The sequence below is a fragment of the Muntiacus reevesi genome, chromosome 3, assembly GCF_963930625.1.
Source record: "Muntiacus reevesi chromosome 3, mMunRee1.1, whole genome shotgun sequence".
NCBI classification, from domain to species: domain Eukaryota; kingdom Metazoa; phylum Chordata; class Mammalia; order Artiodactyla; family Cervidae; genus Muntiacus; species Muntiacus reevesi.
The window spans coordinates 97,549,498-97,573,867 of record NC_089251.1 but is presented as its reverse complement, the minus strand read 5'-3'; the positions used below and the strand labels follow the sequence as shown (position 1 = coordinate 97,573,867).

At 39.9% G+C, this 24,370-nt stretch overlaps 1 protein-coding gene across 2 annotated transcripts in view; it reads right to left on the bottom strand.

Moving 5' to 3' along the window:
* The window catches only part of MGAT4A (alpha-1,3-mannosyl-glycoprotein 4-beta-N-acetylglucosaminyltransferase A), a 114,708-nt gene that overhangs the window by 37,778 nt on the left and 52,560 nt on the right, over window positions 1-24,370 (bottom strand). For both annotated transcript variants that reach the window (XM_065929742.1, XM_065929743.1), the window contains exon 5: window positions 15,782-15,915. In XM_065929742.1, the coding sequence (XP_065785814.1) occupies window positions 15,782-15,915 (134 nt within the window). The remainder of the gene's footprint in view (window positions 1-15,781; window positions 15,916-24,370) is intronic.

Here is a 24,370-nt window from a genome sequence, read left to right as displayed (position 1 = left end):
CAGTAAGGAAATTGTGACAGAGTCAAAATACTTCACAGAAACTTTTGATAAAACTCAATTAATATATAAAATATATCACTTTTGAATATGCTATAGCTCTTGTGTTCTGTAATACTGCAAAGAATATGTGAAACAGAAGTCTGAGTAAAAAGATACTTCTACAAATAAATTATAGAAACTTATTTATAATGGTCTAATGAATAAAACGGAATGTTAGAGGCAACCTCCTATGAAAAAATAAACATTGCAAATGTCAGAAAATTTTAACAGGTACCAGCTGTAAAACAGTTACTCAGATGAAAAGAAGAAATTCTAAGCACTAGATCAAAAAGAACATAAAATTAAAAACTGAATTTTAAATCACTTGAAGGTAAAAACTGTCTCTAAAAAACTAATTTTATGTTTAAAGAACATTTTTTAAATGTCCTTTATATATGGACAGAGGAGCCTGGCAGGCTACGGTCCATCAGGGTGCAAAGAGCTGGACACGACTAAAACAACTTAGTACACACACACATATGTAAATTTACTACCTTCTACTCATTTTATTCCACAAATATTTACTTAGTGTCTACACCATAAGCAGAGATATTTATATCCACAGCATATCCGTATTGTCAAACTCTGAGTGCATGCATGCTAAAGTGCTAAGTCGCATCTGACTCTGCAACACCATGGACCATAGCCCGCCAAGCTCCTCTGTCCATGGGATTTTCCAGGCAAGAATACTGGAGTAGGTAGCCATTCCCTTCTCCAGGGAATCTTCCTGACCCAGGTATCAAACCCAGGTCTCCTGCATTACAGGCAAATTCTGAGCCACAAGGGAAACCCTTAGACAGGGTATGTGTAAGATAATCCACTGGAATACGTCACAGTGTGAATTTTTCTATTTTGGATACATTTTAGAGGGTATAATATACTATTATTAGTATACACATGTATAGTCTGGGAGTATGGGATCAATGAGACGCTGAGCAGGAAGGCTGGGCTCGCAATGCTATACTGGGTGAGTCCTGGTGAGATAGAAAGGTTGAACTAGCCAAACAGGCCACCAGGTGGTAATGAAAATAGGCCACAGAAATAAGAATGCTATCAGCCACCTTTTATGGTTACCTTCTAAATAACTCCTGCTGGCTTTCCATCATTCCCTTGATAGCTTTGCTGAAGGCCTCTATCCTTGCTCCTAGTGGCTACATTTTCTTCCAGTTATGGGTCACTTTTTTTGGCTCCTTGGCATGCAGGATAACAATAAATTATTCTTATTTGATAGTGGACATCACAAATGGACAGGGCATCCCTGGTGGCTAAGTGGTAAAAAAAAAAAAAAAAAAAAATCTGCCTGCCAATGCAGAAGACGTGGGTTCAATCCCTGAGTTGGGAAGATCAGCTAAAGAAGGAACTGGCCACCCACTCCAGTATTCTTGCCTGGGAAGTCTGGGAAATCAAATCAGTCAATCTTAGGGGAAATCAACCCTGAATATTCATTGGAAGGACGGATACCGGAGCTCCAATGCTTTGGCCACCTGATATGAAGAGCTGACTCATTAGAAAAGACCCTAATTCTGGGAGAGATTGACAGCAAAAGAAGAGGGCAACAGAGGATGAGATGCTGGATAGTATCACTGACTCAACAGACAGGAGTCTGAGCAAACTCCAGTAGATAGTGAAGGACAGGGAAGCCTGGCGTGCTGCAGTCCATGGGGTCATAAAGAGTCAGACACGATTTAGTGACTGAGCAACAACTAAAAAGCTGGCCAAAATATATGATCCAGTTGTTCTCAGACAGTGGACAGCAGACTGTGCAGGATGGGATTCTCCGAGAGAGAACTGAGCATCAGGATTGTCCCGACTTCTACCTGGAGACATTTCCAGATCATGTTGCAGGAAGGGAAATCTGAAGACAGCAGCTGGAGAGTGCAGAACAGACTTGCCAAAAGGAGGCTGACTGCTGCACAGAAAATGACGGTGCCCTTGCGTGTGTGTTGGGTGGGGACCCAGTGAGAATTCCAGAAAGATAATGTGTACAAGTGACAGAAGGATTAAAATGACAGGCATGTGCCACAATGGGTAGGCAGCTCATAATAAACTGCAGATCTACCAATGAAGGTAACAAGTACCACAGTTAGCTTGTAGTTTCTAAAATAGTCAAGCTGTCAACCTAAAGGAAATCAGTCCTGAATATTCATTGGAAGGACTGTTGCTGAAGCTGAAGCTCCAATACTTTGGCAACCTGATGTGAAGAGTTGACTCACTGGAAAAGATTCTGATGCTGGGAAAGATCGAAGAAGAAGGGGGCGGCAGAGGATTAGATGGTTAGATAGCATCACTGACTCAACGGACATGAATTTGAGCAAACTCTGGGAGATAGTGGAGGACATGTAACCTGGCGTGCTACAGTATATGGGGTCACAAAGAGTTGGACACAACTGAGCAACTCAGTAAAAGTCTCCGAGTTCATGAAACACAAGAAAAGACTGAAGAACTGTCATCAGTTCAGTTCAGTCGCTCGGTCATGTCTGACTCTTTGTGACCCCATGAATCTCAGCATGCCAGGCCTCTCTGTCCATCACCAACTCCCGGAGTTTACCCAAACTCATGTCCATTGTGTCAGTGATGCCATCCAGCCATCTCATCCTCTGTCGTCCCCTTCTCCTCCTGCCCCCAATCACTCCCAGCATTAGGGTCTTTTCCAATGAGTCAACTCTTTGCATGAGGTGGCCAAAGTACTGGAGTTTCAGCTTCAGCATCAGTCGTTCCAATAAACACCCAAGACTGATCTCCCTGCAGTCCAAGGGACTCTCAAGAGTCTTCTCCAACACCACAGTTCAAAAGCATCAAGAACTGTCACAGACAGAAGGAAATTAAGGAAACAGAATAACTAAATGCAATGCGATATTTTGGCTTGTATGCTGTAATAGACAAATGACCTTAGGTGGAAAAACATGGAATCTGAATAATGTCTACAGTTTGGCTAATAACATTATGTCAAGGTTAATTTCTTGGTCTTAATCATTCGAATGTGGCTACGTGAGTTATTAACATAAGAGTCAGTGCAGTGAAGGGGATATTCTGCATCACTTTTCCAACTTTTCTGTAATTCTAAAATTATTTCCAAATAAAGTATTTTAAAGTGACTTATTGGAAAAGACTCTGATGCTGGGAAAGATTGAGGGCAAGAGGAGAAGAGGGGTGACAGAGGATGAGATGGTTGGATGGTATCACTGACTCAATGGATATGAGTTTAAGCAAACTCTGGGAGATGGTAAAGGACAGGAAAGCCTGGCATGCTGCAGTCCATGGGGTGGCAAAGAGTCGGACACAGCTGAGAAACTGAATAACAACAAAAGTGCCTTCAAAGAAAAAAAAGCCAGTCAGGCGTCTTTTCTACTTAAAGCTCTCAAATGACTTTCTACATCAGCAGTTTGCAGAACAGACCCACTCTTTGTTTTCATAAACTAAAACTTGACTGGAACACAACCCCACCCTTTTATTTACATATTGTTTCTGGCTATTTGGGGGGCTACAATAGCAGAGCAGAGCAGTTGCAACAGAGACTGAATGTCCTTCAAAGCCTAAAACAGTTGTCATGTGGCTCTTTACCAAAAATAAAAACTTTTTGTCAGTTCTCTGCCTGAGGGTAAAAGTCACATTCTCGTGATGGCCTGGAGAGTCCTAAGCGATCTGGGCCAACCCACTCCTCCACGGCTGCCCACCGCTGAGCCCCTTACCTTCTCTGCTCCAGTCACAGAGGCCTCTCCACACAGGCTGGTCCACAAAATACGCCAAGCAGCACTCTCACCTCAGGGCCTTTGCACACACGGTCAGTCCACTTGGACTGCTCAGCTGCTGCACCCTCAGGTCTCTGCCCAAAGGTCCCGATCACTCAAATAAACCATCCTTTGGCAGCCTGGCACTTCCTTTATTATTCACTCTGATTTATTCTCCACAGCATTCACTACCATCTAACATATTATTGATATGTATTTGCTTTTTTATCTGTCCTTGACAATATAAGTTTCATTGGGCAGATGCTTTGTTTCATTCAATGATATGTCTAACACCACTGTTTCGGTAAATAACTACAAGCAACTTTTATAGGACATATAGATACACACACACACACACACACACACACACACACACACACACACACACACACACACACACACACACACACACACACACACACACACAGAGTTTCTTCCTGACCAGCATTTGTGTGATTTATAATCAATGCATAAGTATTTGTCTTGTGTGTGTGTTAGTCACTCAGGCGTGTCTGACCCTTTGCGACCCCATGGACTTAGTCCACTGGGCTCCTCTGTCCATGGAATTCTCTGGGCAAGAATAATGGAGTGGGATGCCATGCCCTTCTCCAGGGGATCTTCCTGACCCAGGGATCAAACCCAGGTCTCCCACACTGCAGGAAGATTCTTTACTGTTTGAGTTACCTTGGAAGCCCAACATCTTAAAATCTAGCTGCTAAAAACATTACAGGCCAAAAATACTTCTGAAGTACCAAGACAGTTACCTGTGATTTAAATTCAAGAATAGAAACAACTAATAACTAGGCAGATCATCAGCAAGTCTGCAAAAGGCATGAGCACTATATTCAATAATGGAAAAGATTGTGAAAAAGAACATATATATATATATATATATGTATCACTGAGTCACTTTGCTATACAGCAGTCAGTAACATAATTCAACTATACTTCAGTTAAAAGTAATTAAATAAAAATAAAATGAAAATATAGAAATGATAAAGGCAATAAAACTAAGAGTTATCTTGGATCTTTTCGAAGAACTGACAATCAACTGAACAGCATAACAAGTAGTATTTCTTCTTTACCTGATGGCCAGTGAACTGGAGATCTCAGAGCAGGAGGAAGTGGGGAACAGAAAGGAAGAGAAATGGGGGTGGGGTAGGAAGAATGAAGATAGGAGATTGCTGTTTAGTATAATAAACCTTGAGGAACTTTTGGACTCTTGTGCGTATATACCTTAAATGCACTTAGCTTTGTGCATATGTAACTAAAACAAATTTGTCAAAAAAAGAAAAGGGTACAGAAAAAGTTTTTCTGGTGTAATGCCAGACTGCAAGTTGAGGGCACAATCTACTGCCTAATGGATTTTTTTAATCTCCTCCAGTACCTTCCTCATTTTAGTACTTCAATAAATACTAGTTCAGCGAGTGAAAGATGACTTAGAGTGAAATCTATTCTTTTGCCTCTATAGAAAAAGATAACAAACAGGTAACGATGCAAGTGTGAGAAAATGTTAAGTCTAGCGATGGCCACTGTTTCTGAGGCCACTGCATGCATCGGGTGCTTTGGGGTGGAAGGAGGTTCTGAAGCATTCGGGTCAGAAGCCCTGGCTGAAATCACACTGAAGGGTCTAACCAGCAAAGACTGAACCACTCACGCAGAGCTCACGCAGGAACACGGTGCTGACATCACACACTCACCAAGGAGAGACAGGCATGACTGCAAGCTCCGTTTTCGGTAAACCAAAACTAACAACCAACATACTCAAACTCTAAAGGAACCCAGTTTGGTTCCATGCAGAATCATGAAGACTAGCTATATTTGCAGGAAGCAGCCAGACTCTGTGGCAGTTACAAAGGCCTGTTCTTCCTCCTCCTATAAATCAGAAGTCTAGAGAAAAAAGCCGTTTCCTTCAATGATGATTCACAAAGAAGGAACCAACACAGCAACTACGGAAAAATAACAGAAAGAAAGAAGAGCTTCAACAAAACCTGTGAACAAAAGTAACTACGTCAATAGCCACAAAACAGGCGAGAAATGAGGACCAAATACTTCCTCATTAATTTAAAAGAAAAACACACCCAGTTGAAGCTGTTGTGAAGCAACTGAAGATAGCAAAAATGATTGGAATGATTCTAAAATATACACAGAAATGCAAAAGACCTAAAGTATCTAAAATAATCTTGAAAAGAAGAGAATTGGAGGACTTAACTTACCTGACTTCAATACTTCAAAGTTATAGTCATTAAGCGAGTGAGGAGTTTGTATAAGGATCAACCCACAGATCAATGGAATAAAACAAAAAAAGACCCACACTTATAGGATCACTGGATTTTCATCCAAAGCACCAAAGAAATCCAATGGGGAAAGGAAAGTGTTTCAAAACCTGGTACAAGAGTAAATGACATCTATATAAAAAACAATGAACTTTAACATGACCAAAAAATTACCACTAGATGGACTATAGACCTAAAGCACAAGTTGAAGTGTGAATTTTTCAGAAAAGAAAATCGTTATGATTTAGGGGGAAGCAAGGGTTCCTTAAGTCATGGAGAGCAACAATCATAACAAAAAACATTGATAAATTAAACTTCAACAAAATGAAACAGTTGTGCTCACTCAGACAAGGCAAAAAGATGCACAGACTCCCACAGATTGGGAGAAACACTCACAGAATCACATATTTACAAAGGAATGGCATCCATTATATACAAAGAACTCTGAAAAACTCAGCACCACCATCCAAATGTCTTAATGGGCAAGGTTCAAATAGTGATGGATAAATAGAGATGTGATAAATAAAAACACTAAGACATTAGTAGAATTTAGGTAATATATAAATAGGTATTTACTGTAAAATTCTATCAATTTTTTTGTATGTCTTAAAGTTTTCATAATAAGAAGTACCATTCAAAAGTTCTTTCTGGAAATTAAAGAAGACCTGACTCTATATACCTAAAGAATATATCATGTGCCAGGGAAAATGATCCACACATAGTGGTTAAAATCAAGACATATTATAGCAAAATTAGTAGGCTTTAAAACTGAAAAAGAATCTTTTGGGCAATCAGACTAAATATGGATTACTTGTAGCAAAAAATAAGAAAGCTGGAATAACATCTGTCTAGTTTCAGCAACAGCACTATACTACTCCCCTAACCTTCTAAGGAAAGAAAAAAACTCCTTACACGAATCTTTCTTGAGGAAAACGAGAAAATGAACTTTAACCAACAGGTTTAGGTAGGCTACACAAATAGGTAGATGGGGTTTCTAGGCGGAGCTAGTGGCAAAGAACCCGTCTGCCAATGCAGAAGATGTAAGGGACATGGGGTCAATCCCCAGGTTGGAAAGATCCCTGGAGTAGGAAATGGCAACCTGCTCCAGTATTGTTCGAAAAATTCCATGGACAGAGAAGCCTGGTGGGCTACAGTCCCTGGGGCTGCAAGTCGGACACAACTGACCACACATACCAGGTAAGTAGATACACTATGAATCATGAGGACCAAACTTCTCATCGTTGGAGAAAAAGAGATAAAATTAAGGAACGATTTCAGAGGCTAGAATAAACCCTGTGGTACTGGGCTGTACCTACAAATAGATGCACACAGGATGTACACAGAGGTACATATGTGTGAATGCCTGTGTAGGTGTGCATACACATACTTCCTAGCTCTGGCCACTGGAAAGACCAGAAGCAACGATTCCTCAGGAACAAGGAGAATATCTGGAACCCAGGTCTTGGTTTCTATTACCATTCTCCAAAAAAAAAAAAAAAAAAGGAACCAGCTTTCTTGGGGATGTAATGTGTTGGCCAAAAGTTCATTCAGATTTTTTCGTCCATTATGGCCACTTAAGGTGCTGACATTTGGGGAGACTGGCTACAGGATATCTGGGAACTCAGTATAACTTCTGTAATTTTCCTACAAGTTGAAGATTATTTCAAAATAGCTTTTAAAAATGAAATGTGAAACTTCCCCCCCAAATAACCAATGCAAAAAACAAAAAGCCCCTACCAACAAGAAAATTTAAGAACACTCTTGGTCATCTCCTTGGTCCAAGAGGAAACACAAACCAAAATCACAGATGGTGCAGGGTAGGGGTAGGAAATTAATAGATACAAGGAATATAACCATTTATAATAACTTTAAATGGACTGTAATCTGTAAAAACATTGAATCATTATGTTGTACACATGAAACTCTAACACTATAGATAAACTATACTTCAATTTAAAAAAATCATGGACTTAAGAATTGAAACATTTCACATTAGAACCTATGGGATACAGCTAACACAGTACTCAAAAGAAAATTTATATTAGTTCTTATATTAGCAAAAGGAAATAATAAATAGCAAATAATAAATCAGTGTAGCATCTGGGTCAAGATGTTTGCAAAGTATAAAATGGAACCAACAAAAGCAAAAAAATTAATAGTGTTAAAAGCAGACATTAATAAATTAGAAAACAAAAGAGAGAAATAATAAACCTAAAAGATGGTTTAGAGGATAATAAATAAAACCAGATCCACTAGCTAACCCATTAAAGGGGAAGGGCATACAAATACAAATGCGTAAACTAAGAAATTAAGGAGAAATTATCACAAAAAGAACAGAAGTTACTTTGCTCCACTCTATACAATGCAAATTTTTAAACTTTTATAAAATGAACCACTTTCTAGGAAGGCATTTTATCAAAACTGACAAGAAACCTAAGTAGCTCTTACTGTTCTAATATGAAAATCTGCTAGTATTATATCATCTATGTAGAAACGGGGAGAAAAATAATACATCTACGCCTACACTCATGAAGTACCTCTGAACAGGTAAACAACCATCACAGGTGAGGGAGACGTGGAGACTGCAACCTGAGTGATGTGAGTCAGAGAAGGGCACATAACACACGACATCCCTTACATGCAGAATCTAAAGAGAAATGATATAAATGAATTTATTTACAAAACAGAAACATACTCACAGACTTAAGAGAATGAACTTACCGTCACCCGGGTAGGGTAAGGGAGATGGAGGCGGGAAGGGATAGTCATGGAGTTTGGGATGGACATGCACACACTGCTATATCTAAAATCGGTCACCAGCAGGGACCTGCCGCACAGCACAGGGCACCCCGCTCAATGTTATGTGGCAGCCTGGATGGGGGGAGTGTGGGGAGAGCGGATACACGCACATGTATGGCTGAGCCCCGGCGCAGTCCACCTGAAACTAGCACAACATGGTTAACTGGCTAATGTCCAATATAAAAGCTTAAAGAAAAACAACAGGCAAGGGGAATAGCCTTAGAGGAGAGACTTTTTGAGGTATATAAACACACATTTATAATTTTTAAACCATGTGATCCTATTACCTGACCAAAAAATTAACTAAGTAGCAAATAATTTTCCCTTGCAAGTAAAATATAGAACAAAAAATAAAAATCCATAGCAACTGGATCAATTCTCTCTGGTTACTATTCAATTTGTTCTCATTTACAAATTTACCTGCTCTGCAAATCCTTCCCATAGGCCTGCTAACCAACTAGCACTATCAACTCAATTTAAATCAAAGAATTTAAAGAAAGCATACTAAAGGTCTCTGGCACTCTGACTGTAAAACACACACTAGGATGTATACAACAGTAAAACTGGAAACTGAATAAAAAGCAAAACTGTTCTCACGTCAAACATTAAACACTCCAAAAAGCCAGAAATTCTCTAAACTCACCTTTTCAGAGACTACTTTTAGGTATTTTCCCAACATGATGAATTTGTTATCTCATTGTAGAATCACAACTTGAAATCTATTGTTTAGGAACTTAAAAATTAAATATGGCTTTTGGATTATTTCTAGGCAAACAGGATCTAAGTTGGAACCAACAGAAATTGACTCAGGTAGAATAGTTAGAAAAACAATTTACTGAAGATGACTGGTTAGAATTCACAGAACCTCCAGTGAGGTTGAGGAACCAGGCTAGGAAGGTGGCAGAAATAAAGCAGGGCCAGAGCCAAAAATCACAGAATGGTCACAATGCCAGAGCTTTCTGCTCCTCACCATCCATCAACAGTCGATGCTCTGGACTCTGCCCCGTAGTCCCCGGAGACCCCAACACCACCACTGCATCACCAGAATGCACTGTCCACAATCTCTGCTTCTTTAGAAAAATACTGCTAAATATATCTTCTAATTTTTTGCTATTGGCATTTATAAGTATAAACTGATCCTGTATCCAGCCACCTTAATAAATTCCCCTCTTACTTAAAGCAATCTGCCTGTTTTGGAGGGGTTTTCCATGTCATCTGAAAAAAATGAAGCTCCACGCAAAGTCCGGGAAAAGAATAGCCACGTGGCTGAGCCACATGACTGAACGGTTCAAGCAAACATCTGGCATTTTTGTTTCCATAGTGGGAGGAAGATACTTTCTCTCAACAAGATTCATTAAATGGGGAATTTTCCAAAGATAAGAAAGGAGTGTAAAAAAATAATTTTTGCTAAAATTCAGAGTATACTGTAGGAAAATATTCTGTCAGACATGATCATGACAGAAATATTATAGAAATGATTGTGAAATAAGAAGAAATATTATAAATCAATAATAAACATATACATAAAAATAGGAGGCATATAGACAACTAAGGATCATTGGGATACAAAAATAAGAATTATATTCTAAGTAAAAGTAAACACAAGAATGAAAGAATGAAATAGAAATGCCACCCTTGGTTGGTATCACAGATCCTTCAGAGCACGTGGAATTCATTCCGCTCTACTCTTTCTGAAATTTCAGAACTCAGTTAGTGAGCTCTCAGTAACGCACCAAGAGCCAACTGTTCGAAACCTTGAATTTTCTATAAATGTCTCATCAAGTTAAACCAATGGACATTTAAGGAAAAACCATCAGAGAGGAACAAAATAGAAACACAGCAAATGATTACTTTTCTGTCTCTCCTTTCTTCCCCAAGGGGCATCTTACGATTCCCCACTTCAAGGAAAAAGCACGAAGAACAGAAAGTCCAACGAGGATGAAGAGACTATGATCTCCTTCACTGTCTTTGCATATTCTTGTCTAGTTTTTTCATTTCTAATTTTCTCCTCACATGTTAAAGTACACCCATGGTAATTCACATTTTTATAAAAGCTGAAAATGTTAGCAAAATACAAATTTACTTTGGCCAATTTACTCTAGGTTAATTTCAAATGGGAGAGTAGGGGACAGTTTCATAAAAGGGATGAGCTGGGAGCTGAAGGAGGAATAAGAAAGAAAAAGGAAGAAGCAAGGTTTAGGGTGAGGAGTATCACAAGGCAACCAAGGCCATGCAAGGTCTGTGTAATAAACTGACGGCAGAATGACTACAGCCCAGACCTGCTAACACCATGGTGTGAAGTGAAGGTTGCTCAGTCGTGTCCGACTCTCTGCGACCCCATGGACTATACAGTACACGGAATTCTCCAGGCCAGAATACTGGAGTGGGAGCCTTTCCCCTTCTCCAGGGGATCTTCCCAACCCAGGGATTGAACCCAGGTCTCCCACACTGCAGGTGGATTCATTACCAATTGAGCCACAAGGGAATCCCACACTATGATGTAAAGAACCTTTAATAATCAGGCCAGAATCCTGGAAGAGAGGCAGTTTGGAGAAATGAGATTAATTTAGTTATGGACAGATTAAGAGCTGCCCATAAAATACTTCAAATGATGTTATCAAGTCAGCATTTGAAAGTAGAGACTCGAGAAGAAGCTAGAGATCTAGATTAGGAGCCATCCTACAAGAAGATCATGGTCAGAACCACAGAACACACATTTGGGAATAGTATTAAATGAGTCCCAGGCTACCAGACACTTAGGTGAAAACTCTTAACCAATGTTGAACCAAATGTGGCGATTAATAATTTTATACTGGGACTTTCCTGGTGGTAGAGTATCTTCCAAAAGTGTGATCTCATTGCACCTCCCTGCAACAGTGTTGACCTCTAAGGCATTACTTCCCTTTTAAAGATGAAGAAACTGAGGCTGCCCAAAAAAACTACCTGCTCCAGTGGCAGAATCCAGACCCTGAACACAGGTCATGTGACTCCAAACCCAGCATTATTATATCTTAGTGATCAGAGAAACAGCTACAGCAAGACGGTCCTGAATCTTCATAGTGTTCAAAAGCAATAACAAACCTAGATAGCACATTAAAAAGCAGAGACATCATTTTGCCAACAAAGGTCCATACAGTCAAAGTTATGTTTTTTCTAGTAGTCATGTACAGACGTGAAAGGTGACCAGAAAGAAGGCTGAGTGCCAAAGTATTGATGCTTTTGAACTGTGGTGCTAGAGAAGACTTTTCAGAGTCCCTTGGACAGCAAGGAGATCAAACCAGTCAATCCTAAAGGAACTCAACCCTGAATATTCATTGGAAGAACTGATTCTGAAGCTGAAGCTCTAATATTTTGGTCACTTGATGCAAAGAGCTGACTCACTGGAAAAGACCCTGGTGCTGGGAAAGATTGATGGGGGAGACAGAGGATGAGATGGCATTACCAATTCAATGAACATGAACTTGAGCAAATTCCGGGAGACAGTGAAGGACAGGAAAGCCTGGTGTGCCGCAGTCCATGGGGTCGCAAAGAGTTGGACACGACTCAGTGACTGAACAACAGCAAGCATTTCTCTCTGTCTATAAGCTGAGTACAACTTTTCAAATGAGTAAGGATAGTTTTTTATTCTATAGTTTTTAAATTTTAAGGCTCTTTCCCTGATAAAAATCAATACAAGCTCGTTGCAAAAAAGTTCCAACCTTAGGTCCTCCCTGGTGGGATAGTGGATAAGAATCCACCTGCCAGTGCAGGGCGCACAGACTTGACCCTCGGCCGGGGAAGACCCCACCCGCCGTGGGGCAACTACGCCATGCCTCGCAACCACTGAGCCCGCACGCGCCAGAGCCCACGCTCCCCACAAGACAGGCTACGGCAGGGAGAAGCTCCCACGCAGCAACACAGACCCAGCACGGTCAAAATAAACAAACAGTCATCTTCTTCAGTTTTAAATTTACAAAACTACATGGAATATAAAGTGGTTTCTTCCCATAACCCCCATCCTCAAGATATCTGCTACTAACAGTTTCAAGTCCAAGAAAATCTAAAAAGAGGGGATATATGTGTGTGCACACACGCACACACACGTGTAAAACTGACTCGCTTTACCGTGCAGCAGAAACGAACACAGCACTGGAAAGCAAGCAGGCTTCAATGAAAATTAATCTAAAAAATGGTTTCCAGTCTGTTTCATGAGACCGTTTTCTCTCTTCACTTTATCAACGCACAGTAAGAGCTGTACGGATGCGTCAAGTGCTGGAATATATTTAAACACCCACAAATGTTTCTACTGGATCAATTTTTAGAAGCAGGATGTTAGCTCACAGAGGAAACCTGACATTTTAACAGCTATTGACAAACTGCTTTCTAAAGAGGTTGTACCAATTTCTACCAATATATAATCTGTGATTGACAAATTTGATTGATTAAAATGTAAAATTTCTATAACAGACAAAAACATCATAAACAAAGCTCATGCAAAAAACTGGACAACAGAGGTAATTAGACAGTCAGAGTTCACTTATATGAAAATTTCTTATAAATCAAAACTTACAAATGAAAAGAATGAGCAAAGGCTACTCAACATCACTCATTATTGGAGAACTGCAAGTCAAAACCACAGTGAGGAACCATCTCACACCCGTGAGAAGGGCTGCTATCGAAAAGTCTATAAACAATAAATGCTGGAGAGGGTGTGGAGAAAAAGTAACCCTCTTACACTGTTGGTGGGAATGCAAACTGGTACAGCCACTATGGAGAACAGTGTGGAGATTCCTTAAAAAACTAGCAATAGAAAGCAACCCAGCAATCCCACTGCTGGGCATACACACTGAGGAAATCAGAAATGAAAGAGACACGTGTACCCCAATTTTCATTGCAGCACTGTTTACAATAGCCAGGACATGGAAGCAACCTAGATGTCCATTGGTAGACAAATGGATAAGAGAGTTGTGGTAGACATACACAATGGAATATTACTCAGCTATAAAAAAGAACACATTTGAGTCAGTTCTAATGAGGTGGATGAAACTGGAGCCTATTATATAGAGTAAGAAAGAAAGTCAGAAAGAAAAACACCAATACAGTATAGTAACGCATGCATATGGAATTTAGAAAAATGGTAACGACGACTCTATATACAAGACAGCAAAAGAGACACAGATGTAAAGAACAGACTTTTGGCCTCTGTGTGAGAAGGCGAGGGTGGGATGATCTGAAAGAACAGCACCGAAACATAAATTACCATATGTGAAACAGATGACCAATCCAAGTTCGATGCATGAAAGAGGGCACTCAAAGCTGGTGCACTGGGATGGCCCTGAGGGATGGGATGGGGAAGGAGGTGGGGGGTTCAGGACGGGGGACACATGTACACCCGTGGCTGATTCATGTCAGTGTACGGCAAAAACCACCACAATATTGTAAATTAATTAGCCTTCAACTAAAATAAATAAGCTAAAAAATAATAATATTATAAATACAAATGGCCCAAATATATATAAATCATTTAATCCAATAGACAAATCCAAATACACAAATGAAACAAAAGCAATGTATATCATTACCCATCAAATTAGCCAAAATAAACTTAAAGAATAATAATGTTATCTCACAGAACCTGGGGACAGGGTACCAAGCTCTCTCCCAAACTTCTGAAAAGGGACATGAGCAGCTCAGCTTCTGCAGGGCATCTTGCCCCGGTGTGAACATTTAATGTATGTGGACTCAACCCAGTAATTCCACAGTTAGGAATTGATCCTCCATCAGTACCAGCCAAGTGCACAACTGTTTATTTACAGTAATGTTCAGGGCAGTGTGAAAATAGCAAAGGTATGAAACAGTCTAAATCTGTCAATCAGAAATTAAATCAAGAATATTAAAAACCATACAGTGGAATGTTATGAAGCCATAACAATGATGGTGCGATAGCTATCTGTTTTAGCTTGGGAAAATGTCCATGATACTAAGAAATATACAGAACAATTCCATTTATATATATGTATACACTCAGGAAAAATTTCTTAAGATATATGTATTTCATATTTCATATCTCAAGATGTATGTATTTCAAAATAGTGACAGTTGTTATATCTATATGGAGGAATTACAGGCAATTTTTCAATATACATTTCTGTAATATTTTGAACAATATACATGTGTCTATTCTTTATATATAAACAAGAACATTTTCATTTAAAAAGAGACAGGAAACACTGAAAAGTTGGGAATCAGTGGGCCAGAATCAGATGACGTTATAAAACCTTCTTATGTTCTGAAATTCTATATAATAGCTAAGGAAATATTTATTCCAGGGTGCTTCTTCCTCATTAAAAAAACTTGTTCAAGATTTATTCTTTCCCCATATCTTTGGAGGAGACTAAAATAAAAGAAACCTAGTATTTATCATTAACATGATGTTTGACTTTTCATTTTTTGACTTTTTAAAACTTATTTGTTTTTAAATGAAGGACAATTGCTTTACAGAACTGTGGTGGCTTCTACCAAACATCAACATGAATCAGCCATAGGTTCACAATAATGTGGCTGCACCTTGGGAGTACAGAGAAGAGGCAGAGAGGACAGAAATGATGAAAACCCCAGCCGAGGCTAAACCTTTCTCAGGGTTCAAAACTCCCAAAAAACATCAATGCACATCTCCAAGTTCAGGTCCTGGAGCTAAAAATGGAGACTCGTTTGTAAAGACCTATATATATAACATCATCCAACTGACAACAGATATTACCATTCCTGGATTGTGAATACAGAAAGGAAGTGAATGCAAACATTACAAGTTAGATTTATATTTAACTGTCAGATGGAATAGACCACCTAACCTTTACTCATCACATTTTATACAAAAAGTTTATAAGAGCATATTCAAAATATGGCCTCAATTCTTACAGATTATACGTGGTAAAATATATATATATAACAAATAATTACCTCTCCTATGAAGACTACTATAACACAGTCCAACTTCTCTTCAGGATACAGATTATCAATAAGGGAATGAAGAGTTTCTATGAGGTAAGATTTAACTTCTCTCTTCACTGTAGGAATTCCCATTACTATTGAAACTGAAACAAAAAAATGATAATTATATTAAAAGACATCACAAAGACAATGCAGAAAAACTACATTATTTCAAAATTATACTCTCTCAAACTGATAGAAAGAATTGGTGATCAAAATATACCACATTTCAGAAAGAAAAATAGTCAAAGATATGGGGCATACCTATTACACAATAATTCTTTTCCATATGGCTTCTTCATAAGAAAAGCAATAATGTCAAAGAACTGATAAAGATGAAAGACATTAAACCACACAGTAAAAATGGACAGTAAAGTGTAAACAACAGATTTTATGATACAAGTAAAACTCAGAAATATTAAACACATCCTAAAAATTAATGTCTCACACGTTATGTATGAGGTGCCCTAAGGAGGACACAACATCCCTTCTGCGGCTTTTTTTCCCAAATTCATAATCTCAATCTAACCATGAAGAAACGTCAGACAAATACAAACTCAGGGGATACTCCACCAAGAGCAGGCAAGAAAGGGTGAGGAACTGTCCTTGACTGGAGAAGACTAAGGGGACCTGACCATCACATGAAATACAGGATCCTGAGTTAGATCCTGGGACAGAATAACAGCAACAATAAAATGACAAAAGCCGAGTCAGAGCCAAGGGTAACAGCATTAACGCTAATTTCCTGGTTTTCATCATCATACTACAGCTACATAGGTGTGAATATTTACAGAAACTAAGTGAGGTAATACGGAAACTGTGTACTATTTGTGCAACTGTAAGTCTAAAATTACAGTCAAGTCTACCATAACTCTTGTTTTGAAGCATTCTTCTGACATGATGAATACACTAGAGAACAATTTGGGCATGATATGGATTTTATGTTGGCTTTTATGCAATTTCCCCCCAGGACAAACACTTACTAGGTGAGCACAGAAAACTGTACCCATGCGGACTGAGTTCAGAAAAGTGACCCAAGCCGGGTAAAAATAATGCACAGCTGTCCCAGTCACTGCACGCTGAGAACCACACCCATCTATTTCTGGTGCTACAACTTTCCACCAGAATTCAGTTCACCCACTTTGCACCACTTCACCAAAACCTTCCAAGCGGCAGTCCCCCTGAAGCCCACTTTAATAAGCAAACCTCAAGTCTTTTTCACAAGATATTGATAGAATATCATATTTATTGTAGTATTTATGCACTTCTCCTTCATTCAATATGTGCAAAATTGTGCCACTGCTTTTATTAGCTTATCTTTTCTTCGTGTGCAACTGACAGTGGTTTTTGAGTGTTGTGATCCTAACCCCATTTTTAGCATTTTATGACACAATTCTGCATAGCACAGTAATATTTAGGAACACATACATTACAGTATTTCACAATGTTTTTAAAAATAACATCTTTCAAAGTCTTAGTATCCTAAGTGTTATATATCAGTAGAGAAGTAGCTTGAAAAATTTAAAATGAAGTTTAATTATGTCACAATTTATTAGAGATACTATACTACAAAAGATCAACTTTTTCCATAATCCAAATGAACTTTTGGCCAACCCAATACTTAGAGGTCATAGACTTTTAAAGCTAGAAGGAGGCTTAAAGCTTATGGATCCATGATGTTACTACAAGGATTGTGCAGTTCAGAATACTAAGGTCCAAATAGCTTAAGGGAAACCCCCAAGTTTGAATACCATAATCGTCTCTCTCATTCTGGGCTGAAGAGTTTTCAAGGACTCAAAAAAGACGTGCTATATTTGTTTTGCACATACATATTGAACACGTTAAATTCAAGGCATTATTCTAGGTGTTAGGGATATAAGAGTAAACAACACAGATAAGGTCCTTGCCTTCATGGGACCTTTCTTACTGAACACATTCTAGAGGATGGAAAAAGATAAATAATTGTTAATAATCTTGATATGAAGAGCCAAGTCATTGGAAAAGACCCTGATGCTGGGAAAGAATGAAGGCAAAAGGAGACGGGGGCGGCAGAGGATGAGATGGTTAGATAGCATCACCAACTCAATGGACAGGAATCTAAGAAAATACCAGGAGAGAGAGGAGAACAGGGAAGCCTGTTGTGCTTCAGTCCATGGGTCACAAAGAGTTGGACATGACTGAGCACCTGAACAACAATAACAATAATCTTAAAACGTGGCAATATTAGAAAGACTGTGCAGAGGACGGGGGAAGGAAAGGTACCTCTGCAGATAGTACAGTCACAGACAGACACTCTAATATCAACTGAGCTGGTAATTAATGACGAGAAAGAGAAGATGACGAAGACGAGGAAACAGCTGGGTGCTGAAGAGAGAATGGTCTTAAGGTAGTCATGCAAGAGCAAGAACAGAACGTATCCAAAGCAGAATGAGATTAGATTCAGAGGCATCAGTTCAGGATCAGATCACATATAACTTTAAATTTAGTTTTAGTTTTGTACAAACGAAAGCCATTGTAAGGTGGTAAGTGGGGAAGTGACAGTATCCAATTTGCAAGCTTAAAAGGTTACCAAACTTTGTGGAGAATAGACACGAAAGTTTAGATGGCATGTTTAGAGAAGAAGCCATTTTCCCCCAATATAGACTATTTTGGAGATGAAATAGAAATTCTTTAGTTTAAACCAAGGCACTCAAGGTCTCCAAAAGCACTAAAAAGGAAAGTACTAATTTCAGCTAAATCTACAGAATTAAGAGTATCCGTGCCAGTGGTAATTCACAAAATACCATTAAAAAAGGACAGCTCTTTCCTGCCTTCTGGACATGTGGTAAGGTCCTCTTCGTGCATGCTGTGTGCTAAGTCACTTCAGTCGTGTCCAACTCGTTGCGACCCCATGGACTGTAGCCCACCAGGGTCCTCTGTCCATGGGATTCTCCAGGCAAGAACACTGGAGTATCACACCCTCCTCCAGGGGATCCTCCCAACCCAAGGATCCAATCCATGCCTCTCTGTCTCTGGCACTGGCAGGAGGGTTCTTCACCACTAGAGCCACCTGACTGGCTGGAGAACCTGGGGGGAGAGGATCTGACTAATGACGATGCGTCACCACCATGTGTAACTCACGTCCTGGGTACCTGGAACTGCAGTGTGAAATCTTTTGTGCTCAGCAGAGCAGCCAGTCACATTCAACATGGCAACTGCTCCATCAGCCTGGATCCGGAGTGGTCAGTGATGCCTGAAGTCCCCTACTAACCCTAATGATCATGTACTTTGAGCAGAAATAAATAAACCTTCAATTACTTAAATTTGGGGGGTTGTTAGTTACCACCGCATAACCCAGCCTGTCCTGTTTGCTACAATCCTTCTTCTACGGTTTACAAGGTAGAAAATGAATGTATTCTAAGGGGTCAGAGTTTGGAAGAAAAACGTCAGCAACATGAACAATAAGGCCGTATCATCCTCCTAATGGGGGCTTCCCTCATGGCTCAGACGGTAAAGAATCCTCCTGCGACTCAGGAGACTTGGTTTCAAGCCCTAGGATGGAAAGATCTGGAGAAGGTAATAGCTACCCACTCCAGTATTCTTGCCTGGAGAATTCCATGGACAAGAGGAGCCTGGTGGGCTACAATCCCTGGAGTCACAAGGAGTTGGACGTGACGTAAGGAGCAAGGTGAATCGAGCAGCCCAACACAGAGCCCCAGAGCCAGCCTAGGTACTATCCCACTGAATGTCTGTCCAGTGTTTCCATTCAAGGATGAACTGTGCGTCTGTGATACATCCGTAGTGCACTAGACAATCTAAAACCACAGCTGCAACTTACAACACAGAAAGAAACTCTCAGAGAAGGAGCTCATGGTTGCTGGGGGGAGGGATGAGGAAAAGAGAGTTAGGGAGTTTGGGATGAACGTGTACACACTGCGATGTTCACAATGGATAAGGAACAAGGACCTACTGTGTGGTACTCTGAGTACTCTGCACAGTGTCATGTGGCAGCCTGATGGGAGGGGAGTCTGGGGGAGAATGGATACATATACAGGCATCGCTGAGTCCCCTCACTGTCCACCTGAAGCTATCACACTATTAACTGGCTACACCCAAATACAAAATACTGTTCATGGGGTTCTCAAGGCAAGAATACTCAAGTGGTTTGCCATTCCCTTCTCCAGTGGACCACATTTTGTCAGAACTCTCCACCATGACTCATCCGTCTTGGGTGGCCCTACATGGCATGGCTCATAGTTTCATTTTGTATTTGGGTATAGGAATTAACAATGGTGCGATAATTTCAGGTGAAAAGGGAAGGGACTCAGTGATATATACATATGTATCCATTCTCCTGAAAACTCCGCTCCCATCCAGGCTGCCACATAACACTATTATATCTACTACTGTGGGCAAGAATCCCTTAGAAGAAATGGAGTAGCCATCACAAAAGAGTGCAAAATGCAGTACTTGGATGTAATCTCAAAAACAACAGAATAATCTCTGTTCGTTTCCAAGGCAAACCATTCAATATCACAGTAATCCCAAGTCTATGCCCTGACCAGTAATGCTGAAGAGGCTGAAGTTGAACAGTTCCATGAAGACCTACAAGACCTTCTAGAACTAACACCCTAAAAAGATGTCCTTTTCATTATAGGGGACTGGAATGCAAAAGTAGGAAGTCAAGAAACACCTGGAGTAACAGACAAATTTGGTCTTGGAGTACAGAATGAACCACGACAAAGGCTACTGGAGTTTTGCCAAGAGAACACACTGGTCATAGCAAACACCCTCTTCCAACAACACAAGAGAAGACTCTACACAAGGACATCACCAGATGGTCAACATCAAAATCAGAGTGATTATATTCTTTGCAGCCAAAGATGGAGAAGCTCTATATAGTCAGCAAAAACAAGACTGGAAGCTGACTGTGGCTCAGATCATGAACTCCTTATTGCCAAATTTAGACTTAAACTGAAGAAAGTAGGGAAAACCACTAGACCATTCAGATATGACCTAAATCAAATCCCTAGCGATTATACAGTGGAAGTGAGAAATAGATTTAAGGGACCATATTTGATAGACAGAGTGCCTGATGAACTATGGACAGAGGTTCATGACACTGTACAGGAGACAGGGAACAAGACTATCCCCAAGAAAAAGAAACGCAAAAAAGCAAAATGGGTGTCTGAGGAGGCCTTACAAATAGCTGTGAAAAGAAGAGAAGTGAAAGACAAAGGAGAAAAGGAAAGATATTCCCATTTGAATGCAGAGTTCCAAAGAATAGCAAGGAGAGATAAAAAAGTCTTCCTCAGCGATCAATGCAAAGAAATAGAGGAAAACAATAGAACGGGAAAGACTAGAGATTTCTTCAAGAAAACTAGGGATACCAAGGGAACATTTCATTCAAAGATGGGCACAATAAACAACAGAAATGGTATAGACCTAACAGAAGCAGAAGATATTAAGAAGAGGTGGCAAGAATACACAGAAAGACTGTACAAAAAAAGATCTTCATGACCCAGATAATCATGATGGTGTGATCACTCACCTAGAGCCAGACATCCTGGAATGTGAAGCCAAGTGGGTCTTAGGAAGCATCGCTACGAACAAAGCTAGTGGAAGGGATGGAATTCCAGTTGAGCTATTTCAAATCCTAAAAGATGATGCTGTGAAAGTGTTGCACTCAATATGCCAGCAAATCTGCAAAACTCAGCAGTGGCCACAGGACTGGAAAAGGTCAGTTTTCATTCCAGTCCCTAAGAAAGGCAGTGTCAAAGAACTACCACACAATTGCACTCATCTCACATGCTAGCAAAGTAATGCTCAAAATTCTCCAAGCCAGGCTTCAACAGTAAGTGAACCGTGAACTTCCAGATGTTCAAGCTGGTTTTAGAAAAGGCAGAGGAACCAGTGATCAAATTGCCAACATCTGCTAGATCACCAAAAAAGCAAGAGAGTTCCAGAAAAATATCTATTTCTGCTTTATTGACTATGCCAAAGCCTTTGACTATGTGGATCACAACAAACTGTGGAAACTTCTGAAAGAGATGGGAATACCAGACCACCTGACCTGCGTCTGGAGAAATCTGTATGCAGGTCAGGAAGCAACAGTTAGAACTGGACATGGAACAACAGACTGGTTTCAAATCAAGAAAGGAGTACATCAAGGCTGTATATTGTCACCCTGCTTATTTAACTTATATGCAGAGTACATCATGAGAAATGGTGGACTGGATAAAGCACAAGCTGGAATCAAGATTGCTGGGAGAAACAGCAATAACCCCAGATATGCAGATAACACCACCCTTAAGGCAGAAAGTGAAGAAGAACTAAAGAGCCTCTTGATGAAAGTGAAAGAGGAGAGTGAAAAAGTTGGCTTAAAGCTCAACACTCAGAAAACTAACATCATGGCATCCAGTCCCATCACTTCATGGGAAATAGATGGAGAAACAGTGGAAGACTTTATTTTTTTTTGGCTCCAAAACCACTGCAGATGGTGACTGCAGCCATGAAATTAAAAGACGCTTACTCCTTGGGAGAAAAGTTATGACCAACCTAGACAGTATATTAAAAAGCAGAGACATTACTTTGCCAACAAAGGTCCATCTAGTCAAGGCTATGGTTTTTCTAGTAGACATGTATGGATGTGAGAGTTGGACTGTGAAGAAAGCTGAGAGCCGAAGAACTGATGCTGCTAAACTGTGGTGTTGGAGAAGACTCTTCAGAGTCCCTTGGACCGCAAGGAGATCCAACCAGTCAATCCTAAAAGGAAATCAGTCCTGAATATTCATTGAAAGGACAGATGCTGAAGCTGAATCTCCAATACTTTGGCCACCTGATGTGAAGAACTGACTCATCTGAAAAGACCCTGATGCTGGGAAACATTGAAGGCAGGGGGAGAAGGGGACGACAGAGGATGAGATGGTTGGGTGGCATCACTGACTCAATGGACATGAGTTTGAGTAAACTGCAGGAGTTGGTGATGGACAAAGAGGCCTGGCATGCTGCAGTCCATGGGGTCACAGAGTAGGACATGACTGAACGACTGAACTGAACTGAAATACAAAGTAAAACATCTAAAAAAATAAAATAAAACACAGTCATAAGCTAGCTAAGGCCACTGCTTCATGGAGTTTATAAATTGACAGAGATATCAACAGTTGTATCAGTTTTCTTCCACTTTTCAGGAAGTTTTCAATCGAGTACTTATTTCCTTTAAAAATCAAGAACAACCTTAATTTGGCATTTCTTCAATTACTCAGTTTATCTTTGTTAAAAATAAATTACTCATTGGAAACACATCACAGAGCAAGTGTGTGGTTCCCTTTACTCATAGACCTGTTAGATCTGTGGGAAAAACTACACGACCAAGCTGCCAAGTAAACTATGAAAAACCCAACAAACACTAATTACCTTGGGTATTGGCATGTCCCAGTGATCTGTACTGCTCTAAGGTATGGCAATGAAGCTAAAGGGTCAGATTCAGGGGGAAATTTGAAGATGCTATGCTCTGAAGATAAAAGAAGGGCCCACAGACTAAAGAATGTAGGTGTCTCTATAAGCTGGAAAAGGCAAAGAAATGGACTTTCCTCCAGAGCTTCCAAAGGAAACACACTCCCATTTACACACTGGTTTTAGGACTTCTGACCTCCTGAACTATAAGATCATAAATTTGTGGGGTCTCAAGTTGCTACACAGCAACAGGAAACTAATTCACCCATCTTTACCAGTAAACTACCTTATCCTCTGATCTCAGGTCAAATGTATTTTTCAAGACTAAACTCTTTAATTAAAACTCTTTCTATTTATTCTCAAACCATCCTTTACATCATTAGCATTGTTCAACTGTACAATGGTTTACATAATTGGTTATTTGACTAAAACATTCTTCCTTTAGTAGAATGAGGATCACAAGACTAGGGATCACATCTGATTTTGTGTAACAAAACTCACACAAGCGCGCATGGATTTTTTTTGGCTGCACTGGGTCCTGGTTGCAGCATGTGGGACCTTTAGTTGCGGCATGCTTACTCTTGGTTGAGGCATGTGGGATCTAGTTCTAACCCAGGCCCCCTGGGAGCACAAAATCTCAGCCACTGGACCACCAGAGGAGTCTCCCCATTTTTTCTTTTAATGTTAGCAAATATTTAAAGATTACCCACTGGCCTCTACCAAATCAGTAATGCCCTTCTGATAGGTAACCTGTGGAGGGTCTTTTTTCAACCACCTTGCCCAGCACTGAATGAGTCCTTCTTCTGAAGACACGTGTGATTCTTCAATCAAAGAAATCTTCTTCTACTATTTATTTGCTTATTTCTCCCACTTACTCTCTCTGTTCTCTTTCTCAAATTCCTATTAGATAAATGTCAGAATGTTTGTCTGTCTGAACTCTTCGTATCCTTTATGTTGCATTCCAGAAGAACGCCACAGCCAGCTCAATCTTTCTGATCACTAAATTGATCTTTAGCTATATCCATCCTTAAAACATGGAAACCTAAAACACAAATATCAAAATAAAAACACAAAGATGTCTAACTGATCCTTTTATAAATAGTCACTTATGAGCTGTCACTTCCA